This window comes from Mustela putorius, unplaced genomic scaffold, assembly GCF_011764305.1.
Source record: "Mustela putorius furo isolate JIRA1106 unplaced genomic scaffold, ASM1176430v1.1 tig00000592_pilon_pilon_pilon, whole genome shotgun sequence".
Lineage (NCBI taxonomy): Eukaryota > Metazoa > Chordata > Mammalia > Carnivora > Mustelidae > Mustela > Mustela putorius.
Genome location: NW_025421426.1, coordinates 7,765,252 through 7,789,098, shown reverse-complemented (window position 1 = coordinate 7,789,098; position 23,847 = coordinate 7,765,252). Strand labels below are relative to the sequence as shown.

The 23,847-nt window shown below is 45.6% G+C and overlaps 1 protein-coding gene across 20 annotated transcripts in view; it reads right to left on the bottom strand.

Moving 5' to 3' along the window:
• Positions 1 to 23,847, bottom strand: part of ZMYND8 (zinc finger MYND-type containing 8) — a 140,155-nt gene that overhangs the window by 54,746 nt on the left and 61,562 nt on the right. For 16 of the 20 annotated variants that reach the window (XM_004746254.3, XM_013053216.2, XM_004746257.3 and 13 more), the window contains 8 exons: positions 21,705 to 21,923; positions 18,711 to 18,824; positions 16,117 to 16,209; positions 14,884 to 14,971; positions 12,250 to 12,305; positions 10,346 to 10,423; positions 9,183 to 9,298; positions 3,216 to 3,697 (listed from right to left, as the gene is read on the bottom strand). In XM_004746254.3, the coding sequence (XP_004746311.1) occupies positions 3,216 to 3,697; positions 9,183 to 9,298; positions 10,346 to 10,423; positions 12,250 to 12,305; positions 14,884 to 14,971; positions 16,117 to 16,209; positions 18,711 to 18,824; positions 21,705 to 21,923 (1,246 nt within the window). The remainder of the gene's footprint in view (positions 1 to 3,215; positions 3,698 to 9,182; positions 9,299 to 10,345; positions 10,424 to 12,249; positions 12,306 to 14,883; positions 14,972 to 16,116; positions 16,210 to 18,710; positions 18,825 to 21,704; positions 21,924 to 23,847) is intronic. The other 4 variants (XM_013053205.2, XM_004746262.3, XM_004746268.3 and 1 more) reach the window with 1 other exon arrangement.

Below are 23,847 nucleotides of genomic sequence, written 5' to 3'. Positions count from 1 at the left end.
TCTAATGCCAGTTCAATCTTGCTATGTCCCCGGGAAAGAGAGAAGCTTAATTAAACACATTATACATGCTCTCAGATTCCTCTAAAACTGTGTTTCCTGAAATATGGATCAGGATAGCCAACAGCAGTTCATAGACCAACACGTTCTATTTTACAAGTTAGGTATTAATTTCGTTTCTATTAGAGAAAAAAATGCAACAAGCAATTTAAATCTATGAGTTGATACATATTATTCAGCTTAGGATAAAACAATGTTGCAGGTTTAATGTTTAAGTACATAGTTAAAACAGAAGAACTAGCATATGGCAAAGCTGATGCCGATGAAAGTTCAGACAAGCGTGATTCAACAGGACTGCTGCCCGGTTAGAACACTTTCTCAAAAGCAAGCTCTCAGGGTTTCTGGGTGGCTCAATGGGTTAAGGCTCTGCCTTCGGCTCAGGTCATGATCTCAGGGTCCTGGGAATGAGCCCTGCTTCCCCCTCTTTCTCTGCCTGCACCCCCTGCTTACTTGTGATCTCTCCCCTCTGTCAAATAAGAAAATAAAATCTTACTTAAAAAAAAAAATAATAATAAGCAAGCTCTCTAGGAGAGGTAACAGGCTGCGAAGCTGGTGTTTTGTCAGCCTGGCTTAAATGGAATCATGTCACGCAATTAAAGTAAGCTTTTAAGAACTCTGGTCTGAAACTGAGAAGCAAAAGCAAATTTCTGTTCAGAAAGTATGTCAGCAGAAGTTGCATCATCCTAGAACAAAGCTCTGGAATGCAACTGAGCGTCTAGGACCCCACAGCTAGGGTCAGAACTGGGGAAAGAGATCGCAGCCTTTATTTAGAAGAACCAAAAGCCACTGGCACTTAACTCTCTACCTACAGCCATTCTGGGAACTACAAGCAGTACTTGAAAATTACCTATCTACTGAGAACAAGAAACACCACAACCAAAATGGGTAGAATTCCTTGACCTCCTTCAACTGAATAGCCATCATTTTGCCTTCTGGAGACTTTTGGGGACTTTTGCAGTCTCTTGAAGATCGGGTGCCTGCTCCTTAAAGAGTTCTCCCGTAAAGGGAGGGACGGAGGGACGGAGAGATGAGGAAAGAGGCAGGGGGCGGGGAGGGAGGAGGTCTGAAGGGCTACCCAAGCTCAAAACATTGGTCAGAAGCCTAAAACCCATGGTTCAATCTTTAGATGTGCCTTCTTCAATCTGGAAAATATCCTAAGACATTCTGAGCTGACATTTAATAATTGGGGGTTTTATATAAAAATGCAAATTACCCACCTCTCAGGAATAATGAGAAGATCAGAAAACCAAGAGGCCACATTCCTCTATGACAACCATGGGCTGGAGCCCTCAAGGTGGGGGTGGGGGGCATAGGTCCAGGGGTTCACCAGGTCCTGCCCCCTCGCCCAGTCTCCCCAGCCTAGAGCCTGAGGGTTGGCTGCCTTTTTACCAGCATGCTCAGTGTAGAAACTTCTCAGTGCCCATTCTCTCTGAGCTAGACCCACAAAGAATGAACAGTGAAGGCCGTGTTTCAAGAAAAATGAGAGTAAACCGATTTCCTCGTGGAAATAATATAGTTCGTAAGGACTGGATGCGCAACCAGGTAACAGTTGGGTAGAAGGGATTCCATTTAAGTCACCATTCCTTCCCTCACACTCGGCCAGCATCCCTCCTGTTCGTCACCTCTCTGAATCCGTGTAGGCATTTGCTGAGCAAGCCCCACAAGAAATAAGACAGCAGCCCACATCTTTGGAGCATTTACTATTTTAGGCACTGTTCTGAGCGTTCTGTGTACACGCCTTCCTTCAACCCTTAATGAGAACCGATGAGGCAGGTCCGCTCCTAGATCACTTACAAATGAGACGGAACATCAAGACATTGACTATCGCGGGGTGCCCAGGTGACTCAGCTGGCTGGGCACTGGACTCTTGATTTCAGTTCAGGTCACGATCTTGAGGTCGTGACATGGGGACCCGCCCCAGGCTCCATGTTCAGCATGAGTCTGCTTCCGTTCTCTCTCTCCCTCTCCTCCCTTCCTGCACTCATGCAGGCTCGCTCGCTCTCGCTCTCTCTAAATTAAGGAAGTAAAATCCTCGGGCTCCTGGGTGGCTCTGTCATCAAGTGTCTGCCTTCAGCACAGGTCGTGATACCAGGGTCCTGAGACGGAGCCCCCATCAGGTTCCCTGCTCAGCGGGAAGCCTGCTTCTCCCTCTCCCAGTCCCCCTGCTTCTGTTCCCTCTCTCTATGTCTCTCTTTGTCAAATAAATACACAAAATCTTTTTTAAAGAAGACACTAAGGGGCGCCTCGGTGGCTCAGTGGGTTAAAGCCTCTGCTTTCAGCTCAGGTCATGATCCCAGGGTCCTGGGATCGAGCCCCAAGTCGGGCTCTCTGCCTACTTGTGATCTCTGTCTAATAAAGAAATAAAATCTTAAAAAAAAAAAAAAAAAAAAGATGACAGTGACATTAAGTACCTTGCCTGATAAGCTGCGTGGGCCGAGACTGGCAGAGCTGGGGTATGAGACCAGCAGCCTCATTCTTCACCACTATCTCTGCAGCGAGTATAACCAGGACAACCTTTATTTGAGGAGTGGGCGTGCTCCTGGGAGAGGACATTATTGCTGACCTTACACCCTGCGCTAATATTTGAGCACTACACAATGGGAAGGTGTAGTCTGTACAAATAATCTTCTGATTAAAATTACATTCTTAAGGGGCGCCTGGGTGGCTCAGTGGGTTAAAGCCGCTGCCTTCAGTTCAGGTCATGATCCCAGGGTCCTGGGATCGAACCCCACTTCCTGCTTCCTCCTCGCTCTCTGCCTGCCTCTATGCCTACTTGTGATCTCTCTGTCAAATAAATAAATAAAATCTTTTTTTTTTTTTTAATTACATTCTTGAGAAACACACTGTTACGGGAAGTTTTGCTGTGATGCTCCAGGAGCCACATGACCTGACTGCTGAGGGATTACTGGCCACCTCTGCCCACTGCTAGGAATGACCTCCATCTGCCCTGGAGGGACCCCTTCTCTGCTTTCCTGATTCCTAACAGCAAGAATCCCCCTGGGTTACCTTGTTAAAATTTTAAATACGCTCAAATGGAGCAAAATCTCACAGAGCTCCCTCTTGAGCAGGGGCGCTGGCCAGCTGGAACCAACAGGTGTGGCCCCCACGGAAGCCCCATGTCCCAGGGGCCTCCTCCCCATCTCCCATCCCAAGCTGACCTGTGCTCTTGTCCAGGAAGTCCATGGACTCCTCACTGGCACTGAAGTGGCTCGAGGTGGCCTTCTTCTCAGCATCCTGCTCCACGTCGGAGCCCGTGTGCACAGAAGAGTTTGTACTCATGGGGGAGCGGGGCATATCCGACAGGGAGATCCTGCGGCCCGCGCCCCCACTCAGCATGGGCTTGCTCATCAGGATCTTGGGGGACGCCGTCATGTCGAAGTTGAGCTTGACCTTCTCCTGCTTGTCGATCTTGGCGGCACCGGCGCTGGGGTTGCTGGGGTCGAGCAGCATTTGGTACTGGCTGTTGGGGGTGTAGGGTGTCCTGAAGGGAGAGTAGTTAAAAACCCCAAACTTCCTGCGGATGTTCTCCACGTACACCTCCATCTCTTGCATTGCACTGTTGAAGATGCTTTTCGTCTTTTTCACAGAAAAAGGAATTTCTTTAGACATGAGGTAGCAATTATTTATTGGAACCCAGGCCCTAGGAGTGCAGAAAAGAAAGTAGAGTTGAAGTCAACTTTGGTCTTTTCTGAGATTTCCTCTTTTCTTTTTCAAGTTTTTTTTTTTTTTTAAATGCACTGTATCGAGGTATGTTTAAGTGTTGGGCACGGGTTACACTGTCGATCTCTACAGCCTATTAGTCGTAACTGAAATTTTATGCCTGAGGATTACTAAACCCCCTTTTCCCAACCCCCACCCCTGGCAAACTACCATTCCATCCTTTGATTCTGTGAATTTGACTATTTTAGGAGATAACCTCCTGTAAGTGGAATTCACGCAGTATCAGTCTTCCTGTGACTGGCTTATCGCACTTAGCACAATATCCTCCATTCAGCTATGCTGTCCCATCTTTTTTTAAGGCTGAATAGGAGCCCCTGATACGTACATACCAGGACTACTTTATCTGTTCATCTGTCGATGGACATTTAGGTTGTTTCCAGAACTATTTTCTCCTTAATGCAAACCAAATTAGCCTGGTATGTTGGCCAAGATTCTTTATCTTTCTTTCTTTTTCTTTTTGAGTATTTTGTTTTTGTTTTTGCCAAGATTCTTAAATATGTATGTTCTTTAAAAATGACTTGGTTTGGGGCACCTGGATGGCTTAGTGGGTTACAGCCTCTACCTTCAGCTCAGGTCATGATCCCAGGGTCCTGGGATCGAGCCCTGCATCGGGCTCTCTGCTCAGCGGGTAGCCTGCTTCCTCCTCTCTCTCTGCCTGCCTCTCTGCCTGCTTGTGATCTCTCTCTGTCAAATAAATAAATAAAATGTTTGGAAAATGACTTGGTTTCAATGGTGAATACATGATTAACCATTAACCCAGGAATGTTCTGTCATAAGAACAGAATACCAACACCAAACTTGGTGAAAACATTGAAAGATTCCCAGCTGTAGTTATTTTCATCCATTAAAAAATTAATAAATCCCTTTGGCTTTGGGGGAGTAGAAAGTAAGAAAAAGTCACTGTGGGCACCTGGGGGGCTCAGTTGGTTACAGGCCTGCCTCTTGATTTTGGCTCAGGTCATGATCTCACGCCCTGCATTAGGCCCTGTACTGGGTGTGGAGACTGCGTTAAGATTCTCTTCCTCTCCCTCTGCCATTCCCTACCCTGCCATGAGTACACTCTCTTTAAAAAAAAAAAAAAAAAAAAAAAAAAAAAAAAGGAAGAGGAAGAGGAAGAATTAGAAGAAATGTTTTGGGGCACCTAAGTGGCACAGTCCACTGAGCACCTCACTCTTGGTTTTGGCTCAGGTCATGATCTCAGAGTCGTGAGAATGAGCCCCATGTTAGACTCTACACTCAGCACAGAATCTGCTTGGATCCTCTCTCCCACTCCCTACACCGCATGATCTCTCTCCCTCTCTCTCTCATAAATAAGTATATCTCTTAAAAAAAAAAAAGAAAGGAAACAGGCCTTGCATCCAGGACTGCACCTCCTAACATGGAATTAGTCCCGAAGTGCACTGCTCTACGCTCAAACATGAAGAGCTTTCCTATCTCTGGTAAGAGGATTCTGGGGTTCTATGTGGCACCAGAAGGAAATGCTAGAAAACCGTAAACCTGAGAGGACGTCGCTGGCTTCAAATGGCAGGTATCCCATGTGGAAAATAACAAACAAACAAAAAAAAACCCTCCACCTCCCATTCCCAGCTGGTTTTGTCTTCCTGCCTTCAGCCCCCGCCCACCACCCAGGACACTCTGCAGCACCTTCACGAGATGAGCTGCTTTTCTGGAATTAGTGGCCGAGCCGCCATAGGCAGGAGACGGCAGCGTAACCTACCACTGCTCTGGGTGGACGTGGAGCCCGAACATGAACAGGACAGACCGTGTGACGTTTGATTCCCCAGCCTTGAACCCAAACCCATATGTAGCCGGAAATCTGGTGCAAATGAGCTTGTTCTGTGGAGGCCTTTTGGATTTCGCAGACCATAAACTCAAGCCAGACACAAAGTAATGGGGAGCAAAATGGATGGTGGCGGGACGGACCAGTGTAACACAGGGTCTATGCGAGCACCTCACAGGGGGCTGCGCAGGGATCTCGACCCCTCGCTGCGGAGCCTCCCAGCTTTTTTGTTAAGATTTTATTTATTTATTTGACAGACGAGTAGGCAAAGAGGCAGGCAGAGAGAGAGAAGGAAGCAGGCTCCCCACTGAGCAGAAAGCCCAATTCAGGGCTCGATCTCGGTACCCTGAGATCATGACCTAAGCAAAAGGCAGAGGGTTTAACCCACTGAGCCACCCAGGCGCCCCACCTCCCAGCATTTTAAAGAGAAGCAAAAAATACGGACCGCTTCTATTATATTCTACCCAAGTCTTAACAGCTGCCATCTCATTCCTATTTTGAAGAGAAAGCAGCCCAGGAAAAATCAAGTATGTGGTTGCAGCGGAATTCAGAGCACAGGCTGGGGAGGTTTGCCACTCCCGATGATAACTAGATCGTGACACAAACTAAAACCCAACACCCCAAAAATATCTAACTGCTCTCTCAGCGTGCTGGAAATTACCAGCTTCTCCTCCACCCCAGCTCGCTGCCGGCATTCCGCAGAGACCTGAGGACGCACATCTGCAGCCAGAAAGAGCGAGGCAGACAGAGCGGGAGCCCGATGCCCTCTGGGGGAGACCGTGTGGCTGTTCCAACTGGGTGAGCAGGAGTGTGGACTAGACAGGACGGCTCTGAGCAGCAGCCCGGATCCCCCAGCTGCCCCCTCCGCTCCGGCGTCGGTAGGAGGGAGGATGATCCCCTACGTGGAGTGGGGGTCGCGGGGAGCAAATGAAATGTACCTCAGCCAATCCCCAGAGCCCCAGGAGCCCACCAGGCAGCCCACCAGGCAGCCGGCCACTGCAACTGTGCTCCCCCCACACCTCTGCCTGGGGCCGGGGTCTCCACTGCCTTCCACAGGGGTCTCCGCCAAGTGATTTCAGGAAAGCATTCCCTTTCCTTAGAGCAGGCCCAGGACAGAGTTAAAGGGAACTTAGATTTGCTTAACAAAAATAAAGTCTCTGGGGGCAATGTCATGAGAGGCCCCAGAGTCGCACAGCTGAGCTACTCCCTACTCGGGGCCTCCGGTTTTCTTCTCAGTAAAATGAGAATAAAGCAGCTTCTGCAAAAAAGCACTTAGAACAATGCCCTGCTGCAGAGAAGGCACTCGCTTCCTGCCAGCTCCCTCTTCTGCGGCTCGGCAGGCGTTTGATAAAACATTTCCTGGATTTCTATATGGGATCGTGTGTGTGTGTGTGTGTGTGTGTGTGTGTGTCTACAAAATCAAACCCCCAAAGAGCAAAAATTTTTGAAGGACAAAAAGCACACGATGAGATTCTCCAGAACATGCCTTGATCTGCGTGAGCACCTCCCCGGGCTCGCTCTAGTATTTAGTAACTAGACGATGAACGCACGGCAGGCTGCGCCGTCTCTCGTTCCGCCTGCCTCGCCAATGTGGCGTACACGTGTCCAGGCTTACGGTCTGCTCCACAACCCAGACGTGCTCCTGACAGAGGGACAGCATCTCCCATTTCCTTAGCCTCCACGCTGCGCTGCTGGGTCTGACCAGCTCTGCTTTAAGCACATCTGCTGGGAGGAGGGGCTTCGGGAGCCACACTCCTAGAACTCCAAGGTTCTGTTACTCCAACACCTATTCCCCACTGCCGTGAAGTGTCCTTAACCTCTTCAAGGGGCTCCCCTTCCCCAAAAGGAGCCAACAGAGTTCGGAGCTCTGCACATTCCAAGAGAGCATAAGACGCCAAGAAGGTTAGGCAAACCTCAGGGACATCAGACTTGGGTTGCTGTCTTTTTTCACAAACATAACAGGGGCAGGGAGGGGTCAGCTTCCATGACGGCTCCTACCCAGAACCAACCTACACCAGCAAGTTCAAGGGAAATGGCCTCTGGACGAGAGGACTAGCAGAGTTTCTGTCCCCTACGCCACCTTCAATAGCTGTCTGACAGGCAGGACGAAGAGGTCTATGCAGAATGGGCTAAGCTGACAGCAGAATCAAAGACGCCAAGAGTCTAAGAATATTTGGTGCATGGGGGCAAGTGCTGATTTCCCCCACCCACCTATATCCTAAATATATGCACACTGGGTCATATTAGCGAACGAGAATAATCCCGAATCATCAAGATGGTTAACACTTGCCACGCTATAATGAAGCACAGGAAGACACGCGACCTGCTACGGATTTCTCTTGCTCTTCAAAGAAAAGGCAGACTCTAACCACAGCTTGTGTGATCAGGCCCTGCGCCCTCCCCCATCCATCTCTGACCAGCCTCTCCTCCCTCCCCCTGTCCCATGCTCCTGATTTTCCCAAGCACAGCAGGTTGGCTCTGCCTGTCCCTCCACCCAGACCTTCACTAAGCCCCGGCCATTATCTCCTAATCTGAGCTCATCTTGCCTGTGTGTTTACTTGTGTATTATCTATCTTCCCTAGTAGGATGCCAGCCTTCTGACAGTCGGGGACAGTGCCTGCCTGCTCACTCCCACATCCCCAGCAATCAGCCCATGGCCTGGCCCACAGCAGACACCAAAAGACGTCCAGTAATGTGGTCAAAAATCAGACAAAGCAAAATACTTCTTATTGAACCCAGGACCATCTCGGCAAATTCCCACTGCCTCCAGACAATGGGTTTCTAGCAAAACTCACTCTTTCGTTTTGTATTTGCAAGACAACAGGCAGAACTAAAGAGAGTAACAGCTCAGATTCCAGTGTTTGAAATTATACACTGTATTTTCTGTATATTCTGTGGGCATATATCATTTTTAGAGTATGTATTTTAAGTATTCTCCCCAACACACTCAAAACACTTTTTCAAACTGTTTGGTGGGGCTTCAAAAGGTTTTTGCCTCGTTTAATCACAACACAGCTTGACAAAAAAGAACAGAGATATTAACCATGGCTCATCTGGGTCTACCTGTTGTTCTCAAGCACGCAGGAGCGGGATCTGCTAGGAGCTAGGGACAATTCACTTCCCTGTGAGCAAGGGAAAGGGGAGGGTAGACAGGCCGGTGGGGAGGGCTCCCACCTGCGAAAACAGCCACCTCTTGTAATTTCCTATCTTGGCTTCAGAGAAAAGGCAACAGGAGGGAACCACCCAGCAATGATAAAGAGATTCATTTACTGGCAATCTGGGGAAATACTTCTGATCTCCGAAAGCATTATTTTAAAAAGCAATTTGCATGGCGGTTTAATTGACTCTGGAAAATCCAAAAAAGAACAGCCCAGCACTTAAAATAGCCATGGTGCTGTTTTCATCAACACAACTACGAAAGCAAGATTCTCTTAAACATACCTGAAAACACGGAAGCCCACACAGTATCAGGCTTAACACAGCACAGGACTGTACTTTTAATCACAAGATCACTGGCTGGCATCATGACAATAAACAACACAGTAAGACCTGGACCCCTCGCATCCATGACAGTATCAAAGGTTCAGTTCAAGTTAACACTTTTGCGGACGGTTTGAACTCCCACCTGTCATGTTGTCCAAAGAATCGAGCATCAACCTGCCCATCTTTATCCCTCAGAGCTTTTGCAGGCCAGAATGGAAACCCCTTCAGTTTTGCCCAGACCAAAGGATGTGGATTGCTCTAGAAAAAGAAAAAAATCCAGAGTTTATATGTATTTGACTGCAGGACACACATATAAAGCTTGGTGCAAGAGGATACAGCAAGGCCACCAACTGAACGACAAAAGTGCCAGGCAGGGTCTCCCAGGCTGGGGTTCCCTAGAAGGCGTGAGGCCAGGAAGCCCCAGGCAAAGCTGGTTCTGGGGGCAAATGACAAACAGAAGGACAAAGCACAGAGGAGACGAGGCTTGGACCCTGACTCTAATGCTATTACCCCGGTGGCCGTGAGCAAGAGTGACCACCTTCTCCTGCAACAGGGGACAGCAATGCCAGCACCTTCTGTTAGGTTAGGGGATTAAATGTGCATTATATGTGGCAGGTAACAAGGGGCAGCATTAGCTACCCTTGTCCTTCATCGAGGCTGCCCAGAGCATTAACTATGCAGCTGTTTATTTCCAAAGGCAGGAAGAGCCATAAACCATGTTCTACTTTTCCACTTTACTTGCCTAATCTTGCCCCCCAGTAACCTCCACCCCTACCTCCTCCCAACCTCCCACCAGCCCACCCCAAGAACATACTTCTCTCTGCAGAACACCAGTCTGGAAAATACAGATCCATGAGGAAAACTGGGTGATGTTTCTCTCCCCGCTCCCAACCCAAACCACCAAGTTGCATGGAGTCAATGCAGAGAGGGATTTCCAAACCTCCCAACACAGACCAGAAAGAACACACTCACCAAACTCTCCTCCCTACGTGCATTACCATGGGGGTGCCCCTCCCTGATGAGCTTCTCCTTGCTCTCTAGCCTACAGTTGGCCCGGGGTTAATAAACCCAGGGAATCCTAACACTCCCTTCGGCACATGAATTTTCAGCCCAAAGGTTTATTCTACCTAGATTATTTTCACTCTGCTATAATTTTATCACTAAAAAAAAAAAAAAAAAAAAAAAAAATCATTTAAAAAAAACTTCACCCCAAGTTTCACCAAATAAACTGCCTAGACAAAGTGGCCTTGGGTAGCCATGTAAGGCCTGGGGCTCAGAAAATGAAGGAAAAGAAGTGCAACTTACACAAGGCTCACAAAACCAGTTGTCTCGTTTTTGGCAAGCAGCTAGGTAACACTCCGGACATACTTCAATTTCATTCATCTGTAAAGGAAAAATACGTTAGCATGTGTCATCCCAGGGGCCTCACGTCTGGAGGAGGTCAAGGAATACATGCTGGTGTCAGCAGTGGGGAACACCTTCGACAGGAGTGCAACCACGTCCCACCAACCCCCATGCTTCACCTAGCCCACGCTGCCAACACCACCACCTCCTCTCTCTCTGGACCATGTCCGAATCAGCTTCTACTTTTGTGCCCACTGCAGTCCCCAGCCTAAATGTCAGTAGTACAAGGCTGAGAAACTAACAAGGACATCTGAACTTCTGATGAGCTTCGCCAAGTGTGAACAAGCCTTGGCCCTCCTGAGCTCCCCAACCACCTCCAGCCACGGCTCTGGCCTCTGCTGACTGTGCTTGATTCCCACACATCTCCAACCGCACCATCCAGGGCAGGTGGTGAATACCATACTGCCCTTTTTATCCCCACTTATGACAATATGAAAATTCTGTAGTTTGGGGACCGTCCTTCTCCCTCTTGAAAAAGTACATTCCCGTAGGGGCGCCTGGGGGCAAGGTCAGTCATTGAGCATCTGCCTTCGGCTCAGGTCATGATCCTAGGGGTCTGGGATCCAGCCCTACATCAGGCTCCCTGCTGGGCAGGAAGCCTGCTTCTCCCCTCTCCCACCCCCGCTACCTATGTTACCTCTCTCGCTGTCTGTCTCCCTTTCAAATAAATAATAAAAACTTTAAAAAGAAAAAAAAAAGGTACAATCCCCTAAAATATCTAAGTCTGACTTAGAACCAAGAGCCCCAGGAGCCCCTTTCTGGGATCGCAATTCAAACTCTACCATTTCCCAGCTCTATCATTTTAAGAACAGTTGTTCATCTTGTCGGAGCCTCCATCGCCTTCCCATTTCCTCATGGACAGAATGGGGAAGCGAGGAATCGCTACCAAACAGATTCTAACAATTACAGGACGTAAATGTGAAGCACTTCAAGTGACACAGACATCAGCACATCAGTGAACACTGACCAGAGATCTGTCGGGATCACCAAAGGGTTCCACAGGTGCCAATGCACAAACTTCTCACCCTCCGCCCTTTGAAGGCAAGACTGCTGTTACCCCCAACGTGACGGTTAGAGAAAAGGAAGCCCCAGAAAGTCAGGACACCTGCCCCAGGTCTCACTGCAGCAAAGTGGCAAGGCCCGAGCAGAGGTGGTTCACCACTGTTCTGCGTGTTGCTAGCACTGTCCCATCATCAGACTTGTTTTCCTCTTTATCGCTACTCCGCAGAAGTGCCAGACATACAGCAGGTGCTCAGTAAATTATAACTGTAACGTTGTAACTATAATTGACTAACTTAAAGGTCAGTGAGTAAATGAGTGCATAAAAGAACAAAAGAATACATGAATGAATGAATGATGGCACCTAGTTCCTCCCCGACTCACTCTACTTGTGCGCTATTCCAAAGGTACTGGGTGAATCAGGTCGAGGACAGCCCTGGCTTTGGAGCCAACATAGTGGCAATGTATTGCCAATAGGCAGATTCAGAAATGCCAGATAAAGAGCATCTGGGTTCAGTAAATTTGACCTCAGGGCAACCCACTGATTAAAAGCCTAGGCTTGGGGCGCCTGGGTGGCTCAGTGGGTTAAAGTCTCTGTCTTCGGCTCAGGTCACGGTCCCAGGACCCTGGGATGGAGCCCCGCACTGGGCTCTCTGCTCAGCAGGGAGCCTGCTTCTCTTTCTCTCTCTCTCTCTCTCTCTCTCTCTCTCTGCCTGCCTCTTGGCCTCTTGTGATCTCTGTCAAATAAATAAATAAATAAATAAATAAAATCTGCTTTAAAAAATTGGACAGTGAGAAACACATACCTCATGCTCACAGATTTTGATGACTACTTTTGCTATCTGCGTCAATTTGTGATTTCCTAAGGGGATAAGAAAATATGATTAATTCAAATAGAAACAAGATTAGTAACACCCAACCATGGGATTACACTTCCACTAACAAACAACCTTTCAACTTGCTTTCCCCCAGGATTAGGCTTCGAAGGCTAAAATCCAGAAGATTCTGGCTCCTGATATTGGTTCAATATGTGACTTCTCCCAAACACTGACCTATCTTAGGTGCCTCCGAGTCATCTCTGAAACTGGGCTCACAGGTTAATATTTCGAAAATGCTTTCCCATTTGAAAGGCCCCAATTAGTGGAAAGGAGCCTCATTCGCCCATTGTTCCAGACTCCAACCCATGAAGGGTAACAGGAGAAGGAAAATAATTAAGCAGCTCTGCTGTGCCGCATGCTTCGAAATACACGTTCTTATTAACTCCTCAAGAACCCATGCTAAGAAGCAGGTAAGAATGTTCCTATTTCATTAATGATTAAGCCAAAGCTCAAGAGTCGCTGCTTACCCAAGACTACTTAGCTAATGAGTTGAAAATCTGGCCCCAGAGCTAACTCAGGATAGCCAAGACAAGGAAGATAAGACAGCCAAAATGCCATGCTTTCCACACAGTTAATTTCTTAGCAAAAAAATGTTACACACAAACATACACACACCCATCCCTATATTTCTGGCTTGATTTGAAAACTCAGAAGATCTAGAATTCTGTATCCAAAAACCACTGGGGTGTCCACGGGTGACCCCTTCAGACCAGGTAGCAGTCCATGCCCCTAGTTCTTCAGTCTCTAGTTCTCCCCTCAGTCAATGGCCTTCCTGGCTCATGCTGCTATTTTTCTGCCACCTAATCTCATTCACTTGTTTATGTGACCTTACCAGCCTTTCTATATATTTAATACTGCTTACATGAATTCTAAACCATGTGCCTCTTTTTCCCCTCCCCACACCGTGGGCCCAACTACGGAACTAATAATGCAGACCCTGTGCTTTGAGCAGACAGCCACCCACACAACCTCTTCCCCTACACATCAGAAAACAATCAACACTAGGACCATACAGGAAGAACACACAACTGTGCTCTTTAAGATCTTACAACCAAAAAAACAAAAAACTTAACATCCTGGTAAGGAACTCAAACAAATTAAATTACTACCATCCAGGAAGTGTGATAAATACTAGCATAGGCAAGTACAAGTACTGTGAGATCTCCTAACAAGAGCACCAAGTATGGTCTCAGTCCATAAGGGATGGCTCCTTAGAATACTGACAGGCTGACATTGAAGGGTAAGAAAAAGTCATCAAGGGAGAGCGTTCTAACAGGGAATAAGAGGAACAGAATGGAGAAGGACACTGATTGAGCTACCTGACCAGAAGATACACAGAGAGGACTATGGGAGAAGGTAGGGCAATATAAAAAGTGCCTTGAGAAAAGATTTTAATGGGAATCCTCATCCATTCTGTCCAGAAGGCTCAACCCACAAAAACGCAACTGACGCAACTTTATCAAGAGTACAAAGAACTTCTAAAATGCAATAATAAAAACACAAAAGATTTGAATACTTATTTTACCAAAAGAGATAAACAAATGATTAATAAGCACATCAAAAGATACACAATACCATGAATCCTAAGGGAACAGCAAATGAATACCACCTGACCTAAGAGTTCACGCTTCCAAGGATGGCAAAAATAAACAGACAACACCAAGTGCTGGCAAGGATGTAGAGGAACTAAGACTCTCCTATGCATGGCCAGAAGAGTATAAAATGGTACAACCACTCTGCGCCAAGTTTGATAAAATATCTTGTAAATTTAAATAGAAACCTATTCAATGAGCCAGCACTGCCACTCCTAAGGATTTACCCATGAGAAATGAAAATGTATGTCTACACAAAGACTTGCACAAGAATGTTCACAATGGCTTTATTCCCAACAGCCCAAAGGTGGAAAAGAACCCCAATGCTCCTTCAAAATCCACAAACGGAATAGCTAAATAAACTGTATGTGGATACAGTGAAAAACTACTCACGGTAATTTAAAAAAAAAAAAAAAAAAAACGGATACACACAACAACATGCATGAATCCCCAAAAAAAAATTACATGGCATGCAATTAGCCCAAAGAATGCACTACGACTCCATTTATATGAAATTTTAGAGGATGTAAAACTACTTATAGGAACATAAAACACCAAGGAGGGTGAGTTTACTGGTAAAGAACAAGTGGGACTAGAATAGAGTGATGGAAATATTCTAGATTTTATCTGAGGCTGTAGTTATATTTGAGGTGGTTACACATCTATCAAATTCAGAGAATGTTCTCTCAAAATCTATGCATTTTATTCTAGGTAATTATTCCTCCATTAAAACAAAGATTCTAAAAAAGTCAGCAATATCCTATGGCCACAAGCCACTATGGAAACCAGCTCATCCCTTAAAATGCACAGAGTCACCATACCCTATTCGCACATATTAGTGATCTATACGCACATATTCTCAGCTTTTGGTCCTGGCATGTGAAAAAAAGAACACGATTTTTTTAGGAAGGGCGGGAGACCGAACACGGCATGAACACTGTCTTTCTTAGCAGCAACCTAAGCCACCCACCTCCATTGTAAATGATGCAGTTGTGCAAAATCCATTTCGCATCAGCCAGGAAAGCCTCTGTGCATCCATACATTTTCTTTTTAGCGTTCTGGGGAGAGAAGCCAAGGAGCAGAACAACCCTTCAGTCTGTACAAGCCACAGCCACTTAACACCTGCGTCCCCACATCATTTTCATAGCAGTCATTTGCCAAATTAATTAATGCTTTTACCCATTTCCCAAGATGCTATTATATTTGAGATCTAGAACTCCATAAAAATGAAGTCACTGAATTCATCGCTAACCTGAATTGTTTCCTCTTACAGCAGCTGTCATTTATCAAGCAACCCCTTTCAAGAAACCAGGATATTTTAATAACTGACATGGTTTTTATTCATTGTAACAGCCTCACAGAAGCCTTGTGACTAAGAACGCAATGACACACTTACTATCATCACCACGTTACAGACAAGGATATTGAGGTGTGGGTATGCCAAGGAACTTGTGCAAAGTTCCAATGCTATTAATCTGTGAAGCTAGGATTCCAACCCCTTCTTTTTTGAATGCCTTCGTTTCTTGAAAACCATGAGGGTGTGTGCAATTTTTCAAAGCAGGTTTCATTCAGCATTTGGGGGCCAGCAGAAAAGACAATATAAGGTGTTCTCCTCATCCGTGCTTTTCACTACCCGGGTGTCTCATGCCAAAAAATTTGAAAATTAGCACCAGGGTAATATGCACAATCTAACATGTTCCAAGTGTAATTTTCAGGATGGAATTGTAGCCTGAACTTTTAAAAGCACCTTCAGGCATTAAAGACATATCCGTGACAGTAGAGTAAGTTCTAGGAAGCCCCATCTTTATCAGCAATCTGAAGGTTTCCCAAACACTTAATTTTCTCTTTTCTCCTTCCTGCTGCCCTCATTAGCACCTCTGAGAGAAAGAAAAGAGGAGGTAAAGCTCAAATCAATCAAATCACTGATTCGTAGAAGTGTGACTTTTTCAGGTCAATTTTTTCAGACAATCAGCAGCAGAAGTAATATTTGGAGCTAATCAGTGGAATTCAACACTCCATTACAATCCTTGGAAGAATGTTACAGAAGTTAAGGGATCAAGAGTTCTTCCATCCAAATCAAAAGGGTACGGAGGAAAGGCAGAGAAACCATCTAACTTGAGATGGGGCCCAAGAAGTGAGGGAGGGTCTTTAGTCATCTCGGTAACTGTGGCTACAATGGTGAGGTTCTCTGATGGAGGCCAACCTTTTCCAATGTACAAAGGTCCATAGGATGGAAGATGTATTCCGCATAGTCAGGATGCTGTTCCAAGGGAACAGGCTTCTGGAATGCATCTGTCTATAAAAGAAAATATGGACACACACACACACACAGAGACACAAACCCATCATTACTGTAGAAAACAAAGCATTAACAGTAACAAAGTACTTCCAAAATGGAGACAACTTTTCAGACAATAGAATTCTAGTGGTTTCCACAAAGAAGGACCTTGGGGAGTACTAAGCTGGTTCACCTTCTAGTTCTGCCTGGTTAACAATAATCATGGTGGGGGGGGGATCCTACTTTGTTATTTGTATCATTTTCAAAATACATCCCAGTAACAGTTCCAGTTCTGCTCTATCAAGATCCACAAGAACAACAGACCATCAGCTACTTTGACCTGAACTCTGAATAAGGCTTATTATTATCCTGCAAACACCCATAACCAAAACAAATGGACAGTAAAACGTGGCCATACCCAGAGATAACACACTTAATGAAGTTCCCCCTTAGTGCCAACAGATATTTTACACTTAGGGGGAAAATTCAGACAAGTGAGATTTTTGCTCTTCCTTCGAGAAGCAAATATTCAACACAGAGACCATGTCAAAATTTTTCACTTTGCACCATGCTTGCATGAATCAGCTCAAAGTGCAAGGCCCAGTTTGTTGATGGATGGTTTTTACTCATCAATATTTAAAAATCTGCAAGATTTGTAGTTGGGGCATCTGGCTGGCTCATTAGGTAAAGCATGCGACTCTCGATCTCACATTGGGTGTAGAGATTACTTAAGAATAAATCTCAAAAAAATAAAATAAAATAAAATAAAATAAAAATAAAAAATTAAAAAAAGAATAAATCTCAAAATCAATCAATAAATCAATTATTATCTAAAATATTTAATTAAACACCAAATGAGGGCACCTGGGTGGCTCAGTGGGTTAAAGCCTCTGCCTTCGGCTCAGGTCATGATCTCAGAGTCCTGGGATAGAGCCCCACATCGGCTCTCTGCTCGACGGGGAGACTGCTTGCCTTCCCCTCTCTCTGCCTGCCTCTCTCCCTACTTGTGATTTCTGTCAAATAAATGAATAAAATCTTTAAAAAAAAAAAAAAGAAAGAAAGAAAGAAATAAAAAACCAAATGACAGCCAAGCAAGGCATCTGAAAGGGCTACCACTTGTTGTCAGTGGAGCCCTCTTCTACGCAGAAGGACAGTGTGTGGCCACTGCAAGTTACAAAGATGCTTCAATATCATCGGCAACTTTCTGCCCCGATTAATTTTATATCAAACAATTTATGTGAGAAATTAAGGCCTTCTTCGATTTTTCTCTTTGGTTTTGAAGTCTGCAGTGTTGACAACCCTACATGAATCTGTTCTTTTTGTGCAACAGTTTCAGCAGAAATAATTTAGCCTATGGAAAAGCAGGAAGTAACTCCTTGTCACTCAATATGAAAAAGAAAAGACTGCAGTTTAAAAAAAATAGTTGTTTTTCTTTCCAAACTGAGGCTATCCATGCTTCTGCTTCCATTGACGGAGATTTTGTTACAGAGACAAATAGATTCCCGATTTAGCAACACCCAATTGGCATGCTCTGAATTATTTTCATGGTATCAAATTTCAGAATATAATCTCTAAACAAAAGCTTGTGGTTTTTGTTTTTAGGTTTTGTAATTTTTAAGAAATTAAGCCAGTGTCTACTCGATACCCTGGAGGTTCTACAGGGCTGCATATTCCCTTGACATAGAAAGCAGACTCTGGAGAGTTTAACAAAGGGTCACCACTAGCTCATATTCTCCCTCTGTGCAAATGGGGAAAGGGAAAACCCTACCCTTAAAGTTTCTCTAGACTGGTCTGCACAAAGAATGTCGTAACATGTTGATTATATGGCCACACCATATTCTTTTTAAGAATGAGGCATTTTACGGTCATCCTCCTAGAAAAGGTCACCAAAAAAACTAAAACGACCATGACTGTGATGTGCCCAGGACTCTGGGGCGGGTAACCACTAGGAACCAGGGCGTGCAAGCTAAATATGGAAGCCTTACTTTCTCATCTGGATTTCCTTTAAGACAGCAAAGGCTGTCCATCAAATCCTACTTCAAAATTGAAGGAATGAACCGAATCTCACCCTTTATGGGAGTCTCACTGGTTGAACTGCACTTGGAGGTTCCATCACACTTTGATTACCAACAAATCGGGCTGTACTCTGCTGTCTCACTGAAATGGAATGTACTACTTCCCAAGGGAAGCAGCACAGGAGCTCCTTACCCAACGGGGTCTGGGTAGGAGGTTTCATTTCACAACCAATCAGAATTTTAAATCCCCGCCAACTTTCTACTGCATGTCATTCCCCAGGTAAACTCGTCGGGAACATGCAGTGCTCGCTACAGAGAATTAACTGAATGTCATTGTACTTTCTATTTAATTTTTAGGTATTTGAGCCAGGCACATAAAAAGACCCAAAGAGTATGCACAGGTGTCTGGAAAGCAAAGACTACTCAGAACAAGAACGTTAACAGAGAAGAACAAAAGTCACTATTTTCCATTTACACTTATACCAAGAGGAACTTTCTTCTTACCCCTGGCTGTTTCATTTTCTGAATGGCAAACTTGAGCAGGTAGGATAACTGTTCGATGGTGAGCATGGTCATGGCTTTACTCTGAGTCTCGATGCATTCTGCTACTGTAATCTTCTACAAGTCAAAATCACACAAATTTCAGTTAGAAGAAAGTTACTATCCCTGTACAAAGTTCCCTTTCCTCCTACTTTTCAAACCAGCTCATAATAAAAAGTCTCTCCCATTCAAACGAGACTAGTTGTTTCGCTGGAGAAAGACTCCAATCCAGCTTGCCCATACATTGGGTCAGTGGATAAAAATGAAGAGACCCAGTAATCCACAAACGATGACCTTATCTGGAAATGTTTTTTGCTCACAAAGATGACATAACCTGAGAAAGGAGGCGGTGAGCAGGAACCTGAAAAATCGTCAGGATTACAGCTGTGGGTTCCAAGAATGGGATGTGAAAGGAAAGACCACTAATGGTTTTAGGGTGATCTCTGCACACAATGAATCATTCGCTTAACTTGATCCTCTCAGCGTTCTGGGCTACCTTTCAGGAAACTGACAGGGCATTAACTCAGTGACATCACTGATGGAAAAGGACAGTCTTCCCCGCAGAAAGAATCCAAGGGATGGTAGAGAACTAAATATAAATGTGACTTCATTCTGTCACCACGGATGTGAACCCACTCAGGACATTCTGGCAAATGACACGAGATGCATCGTCTCGCTGTCTGTCTCCATGGGAAATGTCATTCTGAAAGGGAAATTCCCATCAAAGAAGAGGCCCAGAGAAATGTCTGAAACCAGACTCTGCTATGTCAATCTGCTACCATATCCCAGAACTTCAGACTCCTTATGTAGCAACACCAAAATAGCAAAGCCTGATGATGTCAGGAAACACTCCTTAACCATCTGTGTAGGGAGAGCTGAGAGAAGTTTTCTCCAATTAATCTTGATTTAGTTTTCATCCTTCATAGCTCTGGATCCTCCAAAAAGAACTTTCGGATGTGTCTGGTTGGTTGTCGAGGAAAAGGGCAACACAGGAGTGGCTCAGAGGCTGCAAACAGTACACGACACACGTCCTTAACTGCTTAGCTTCCCGAGCCTGAGACAGCTAGCCAGGTGCCTGCACTGCCAATGCACACTTGGAAGACATTTGAGGCCTTAAACCTTAGACACGGAACACCTGTTTGTCTGAACTGCTGTTCGCTTCTAGGTAGCTATCCACGGCAACCACTTTCACCTCTGCTCCATCCCTGATCCTTTCCCTCCCGGCCAGCAGTGCCCGGTTCCCATGAAATAAACTGAAATTGCCAGAGAGGCATTTTCAAGATTTTTTTGCATGAAGACAGGTCCGGTGCTGAACAATGAGGCCAAGGACAGAATCAGCAGAAGGCTGTAGGGCAAGGTCCTTCTGCTTGATAATAAAGGGTTGTAAAGAGAAACACTCCTCCTCATAGAGGGATTTTTGTCTAGGCACAAGTGATAAGAACCCCAGCAGCCACCTTATGGCCAAGGGGTGTGGGAGGGGACACACATTGCCTCCACAATGAAACAGAAAGGGTCGGGCTGTGCACAAACTCTGGCTTTGCCCTGCCTCTGGGTTCTTTCTACACAGGAGAATAAATCCCTACTGTTCCCACCACAACCCTCAAGAGCTGTACTTGCAGCGGCAAAAGCCACTGTCGTTTCTGCAAAATTACTCAACAAGTGGGAGAGTTGGGTCAAGACCAAAGGAAACTGAGGAAGGTTCCATGGACCACACCAACAGTAGTGGAATCAGGCGAAACTCTGCAACCAGAGGGCATCGCTGAGCAAAGGGGCGCCTATCCATCTCTCCTTCGAGTATCCCAGAGCACTGGCGGCCATCTTCCTCAATTTTAGGGGCAGAACACCACTAAAATGTCATCATATCGATGTGATGTCTCATCTCTTTTCATGAAGTTCTTATTTTTCTCCTTTCCCAACACAAAAGCAGCACCAAAGACACCATCCTATAGCCTGCTTCCTTTCCTCACGAAAGACATCAAGGAGAACGTTCCATTTTGTACACAAAAAGCTTCCTTGTGTGAGACCCAGTTCTAACAGACCTTCGAATCCAAGTGCCATTCCCCATTAAATGACTGCGCAGATGACATCATTTGCAGCATCGTGCAAAAGCGTCGTCACTGGAAGTCACCAAGAATGGAAGATGCCTCAGAATTGTGGAAACGGGAATAATTGTTTTAATAAAGGAAAATGGTCAGGCTTTCCTACAAAAGACACACGTTCTTCATCAAGCCAGCGTGGTTCTACTCAGGCTGTGCCTGCTGCCTCCTGGCTGGAAGGTGGCAGAGCGTGCTTCTCAAGTCTTCCTGAGGCGATCCTGGTCCACTTCACCTGACACGGAAACACCTTCCCCCGGCTTTACTCCCAATTCCTCCTCTCCAATTCATTTTATTTGGTTTTGGTCCTCTTCTCCTGAATAGCAGGTCACGCATATCCCTTTCTGTTCAAGGCCTGGTCCCTAGTGCCTCCGGGGCACTCGAGAAACGGTTGTAGCATGAATGGAAGCATCAGATGATGAACACACGAAGCAACCAACCCAAGCTGGTCTTCTCAGCCCAGCTCCCACCGATGATTCACCGGTGCAAGCAGGAGACAGCATCCAAGAAGAGGAAACCCAGCATGCGATCGTCTCAGAATACGTGAATGGTTAACAGCTCTTAAGCGGACTTCTGAAATGTTCGTTACAGCAGAATCAGAGAAGGCTGCAGATCCCAGAGTGATCCAAAGACCCAGGAAGAAAGAGAACCAACACTCAGTCCAACGGCCTTTGCGAGAGCAGCGACGCTCAGGCCCCCGCCAAAGCTGGTCCCAAAAGGGGATGGCCAGGATAGAGCAAGTGGAGGGCAAGAAATGCCTTCTTTTTCCCCCGAATCTGGATTATTCGAAAAATTTAAAATGAAAGGAAAAAAGAGAAAGGAAAGGAAATGAAGCAGATAATGCATTCATTCGTCAGGAACTAACCTCACATTCAGGACAAAACCAGTCCCCCTCTGGTTCCGATGTCAGTCTCAGACACTTAGCGTGATAAACCCGGGGACAGAGCTCACAGCAAAGGACTTGGCCTTCCCGGTGACAAACCCAGCAGTAGAAATCATTCCGTCCATCCTGCGGTACAACATCAACAGGGTCTGTGGTGAGTGGCTGCTTCATATAGTAAAACGGACCATGTCTTAGTTCTGACTGAAATGTAGGCAAGAAAGACAGGTTTGGTTTCAAAACAAATGTGCATTCTCAAAAGGAATTTGAACAAATACATCAATAACAACAAAAGAACATCACAGCATTCCACACATCCCTTAACAAGCTAGCTTGGGTTACTCTACTAAATACACAGTCTAGAGGTCATTACATACTACACATTTTTATTTCCTCTCCCTCTATTTTCAGAGCCTATGGATTGAAAAGCTGGTGTCTAAGATTTCAGAGGCTGCACCAGCAGAATAATACAATGGCTATAACCCAGGCATACCCAGGTTCAAATTTTAGCTCTACCAGCTGCATGACCCTGGGCAAATCTCCACCTCTCAGCTTCAACTTTCTCATCTGTAAAATGGGGATGATAATACCTAACACCGTGGTATTTGGGTTGGGAGTCGATGGGATGATAGAACATATGCATTGAACACAGTGCTGCCATTACCGATAGACCAACAAATGAAGCCAAAACAAAGCCAACAAAACTATGGGAATTCACCCCAGGATTATTTCAACAGGCTCTTGGAGAATAAGTCAATTGGATTTGAGTCACACCCCTCCCCCCACCAAAAAAAAGCATTTTTTTTTTTTACTTTACGCCCAACGCATAAAGTATCTGAGCCAACCAGAGGCTTCCTGAAGCCATAATCTTCAACAAGATAGGTCCTCATATTTGCAGAGGTGCTAGATCTCCTATTCAGAATCACCAATAGCAGAAAGATGACAGAAGTGGCCAATTCATGGGAAGCAAAACCCCTTCCTGCTCCAGAATATCAAGAAAAATGTTTCCCTAATGATACATTATAGAATCCAGCAAACCCACATTCCGAACGCCTAAGATCACTCAAAAGAAAATCATCAGGAAAATACCTACTGGAAATCAGTAACAAATAGAAGATTTAAGAAGTACTCTTAAAAAATTCTGGGGCTGCCTGGGTGGCTCAGTTGGTTATGCGTCTGCCTTTGGCTCAGGTCATAATCCCAGGCTTCTGGTTCTCTGCTCAGCAGGGAGTCTGCTTCTCCCTCTGCCTCTCCACACCCTGGCTTGTGCTCTATCTCGCTCACTCTCTCTCTCAAATAAATAAAATCTAAAAAAGGAAAGGAAAGTGGGGAGGGAAAGGAAAGGAAAAGGAAAGAAAGTATTAATTCTGAGGCTGAGGGCGGGCACCTGGGTAGCTCCGTCGGTTAAGGATCCCACTCTTCATTTCAGCTCAGGTCATGATCCCAGCATCATGGGATCGAGCCTAGCACTGGGCTCCACACTCGGCGTGGAGTCTGCTTGAGATTCTCTCTCCTACTCCTTCTGCCCCTCCGTCTCTCTCAAATATATAAAATAAATAATTTTTTTTTTTTTTTTTTTAAGAAAAGAGGGATGCCTGGATAGCTCAGTCAGGTAAGCCACTGCCTTCAACTCGGGTCATGATCCCAGGGTCCTGGGATCGAGTTCCGTATCAGTCTCCTTGTCCAGCAGGGAGGCTGCTTCTCTCTCTGCCTCTGCGTGCCACTCTGCCTGCTTGTGCTCTCTCTCTGACAAATAAATAAAATCTTTAAAAAAAAAAAAAACTTAAAAAAAAAATAAAATAAACTCTGGGAGCAAGTGAGTGGCTTGGCCAGTTAAGCATATAATTCTTGATCTCAGCTCAGGTCTCTATCTCTGGGTTTTGAGTTCAAGCCTCACACTGGGCTCTTGACTTGGCCTGTGCAACTTTAAGAAAGTTACTCAACCCTCTCTGAGCTTGATTCCATGGATAATGGCTCCGGCACAACCACAGGACCTATCTTTTGACAGTAAGCTTTTCTTCCTGTCCTGTCCTTCAGCAAAACATTACCGTTTCCTCCTCAAAGATCTCATATGTTGGTTACAGCTGCCTAATTTCTGTTGACACTACGAATGGGATCTTTCTCTATT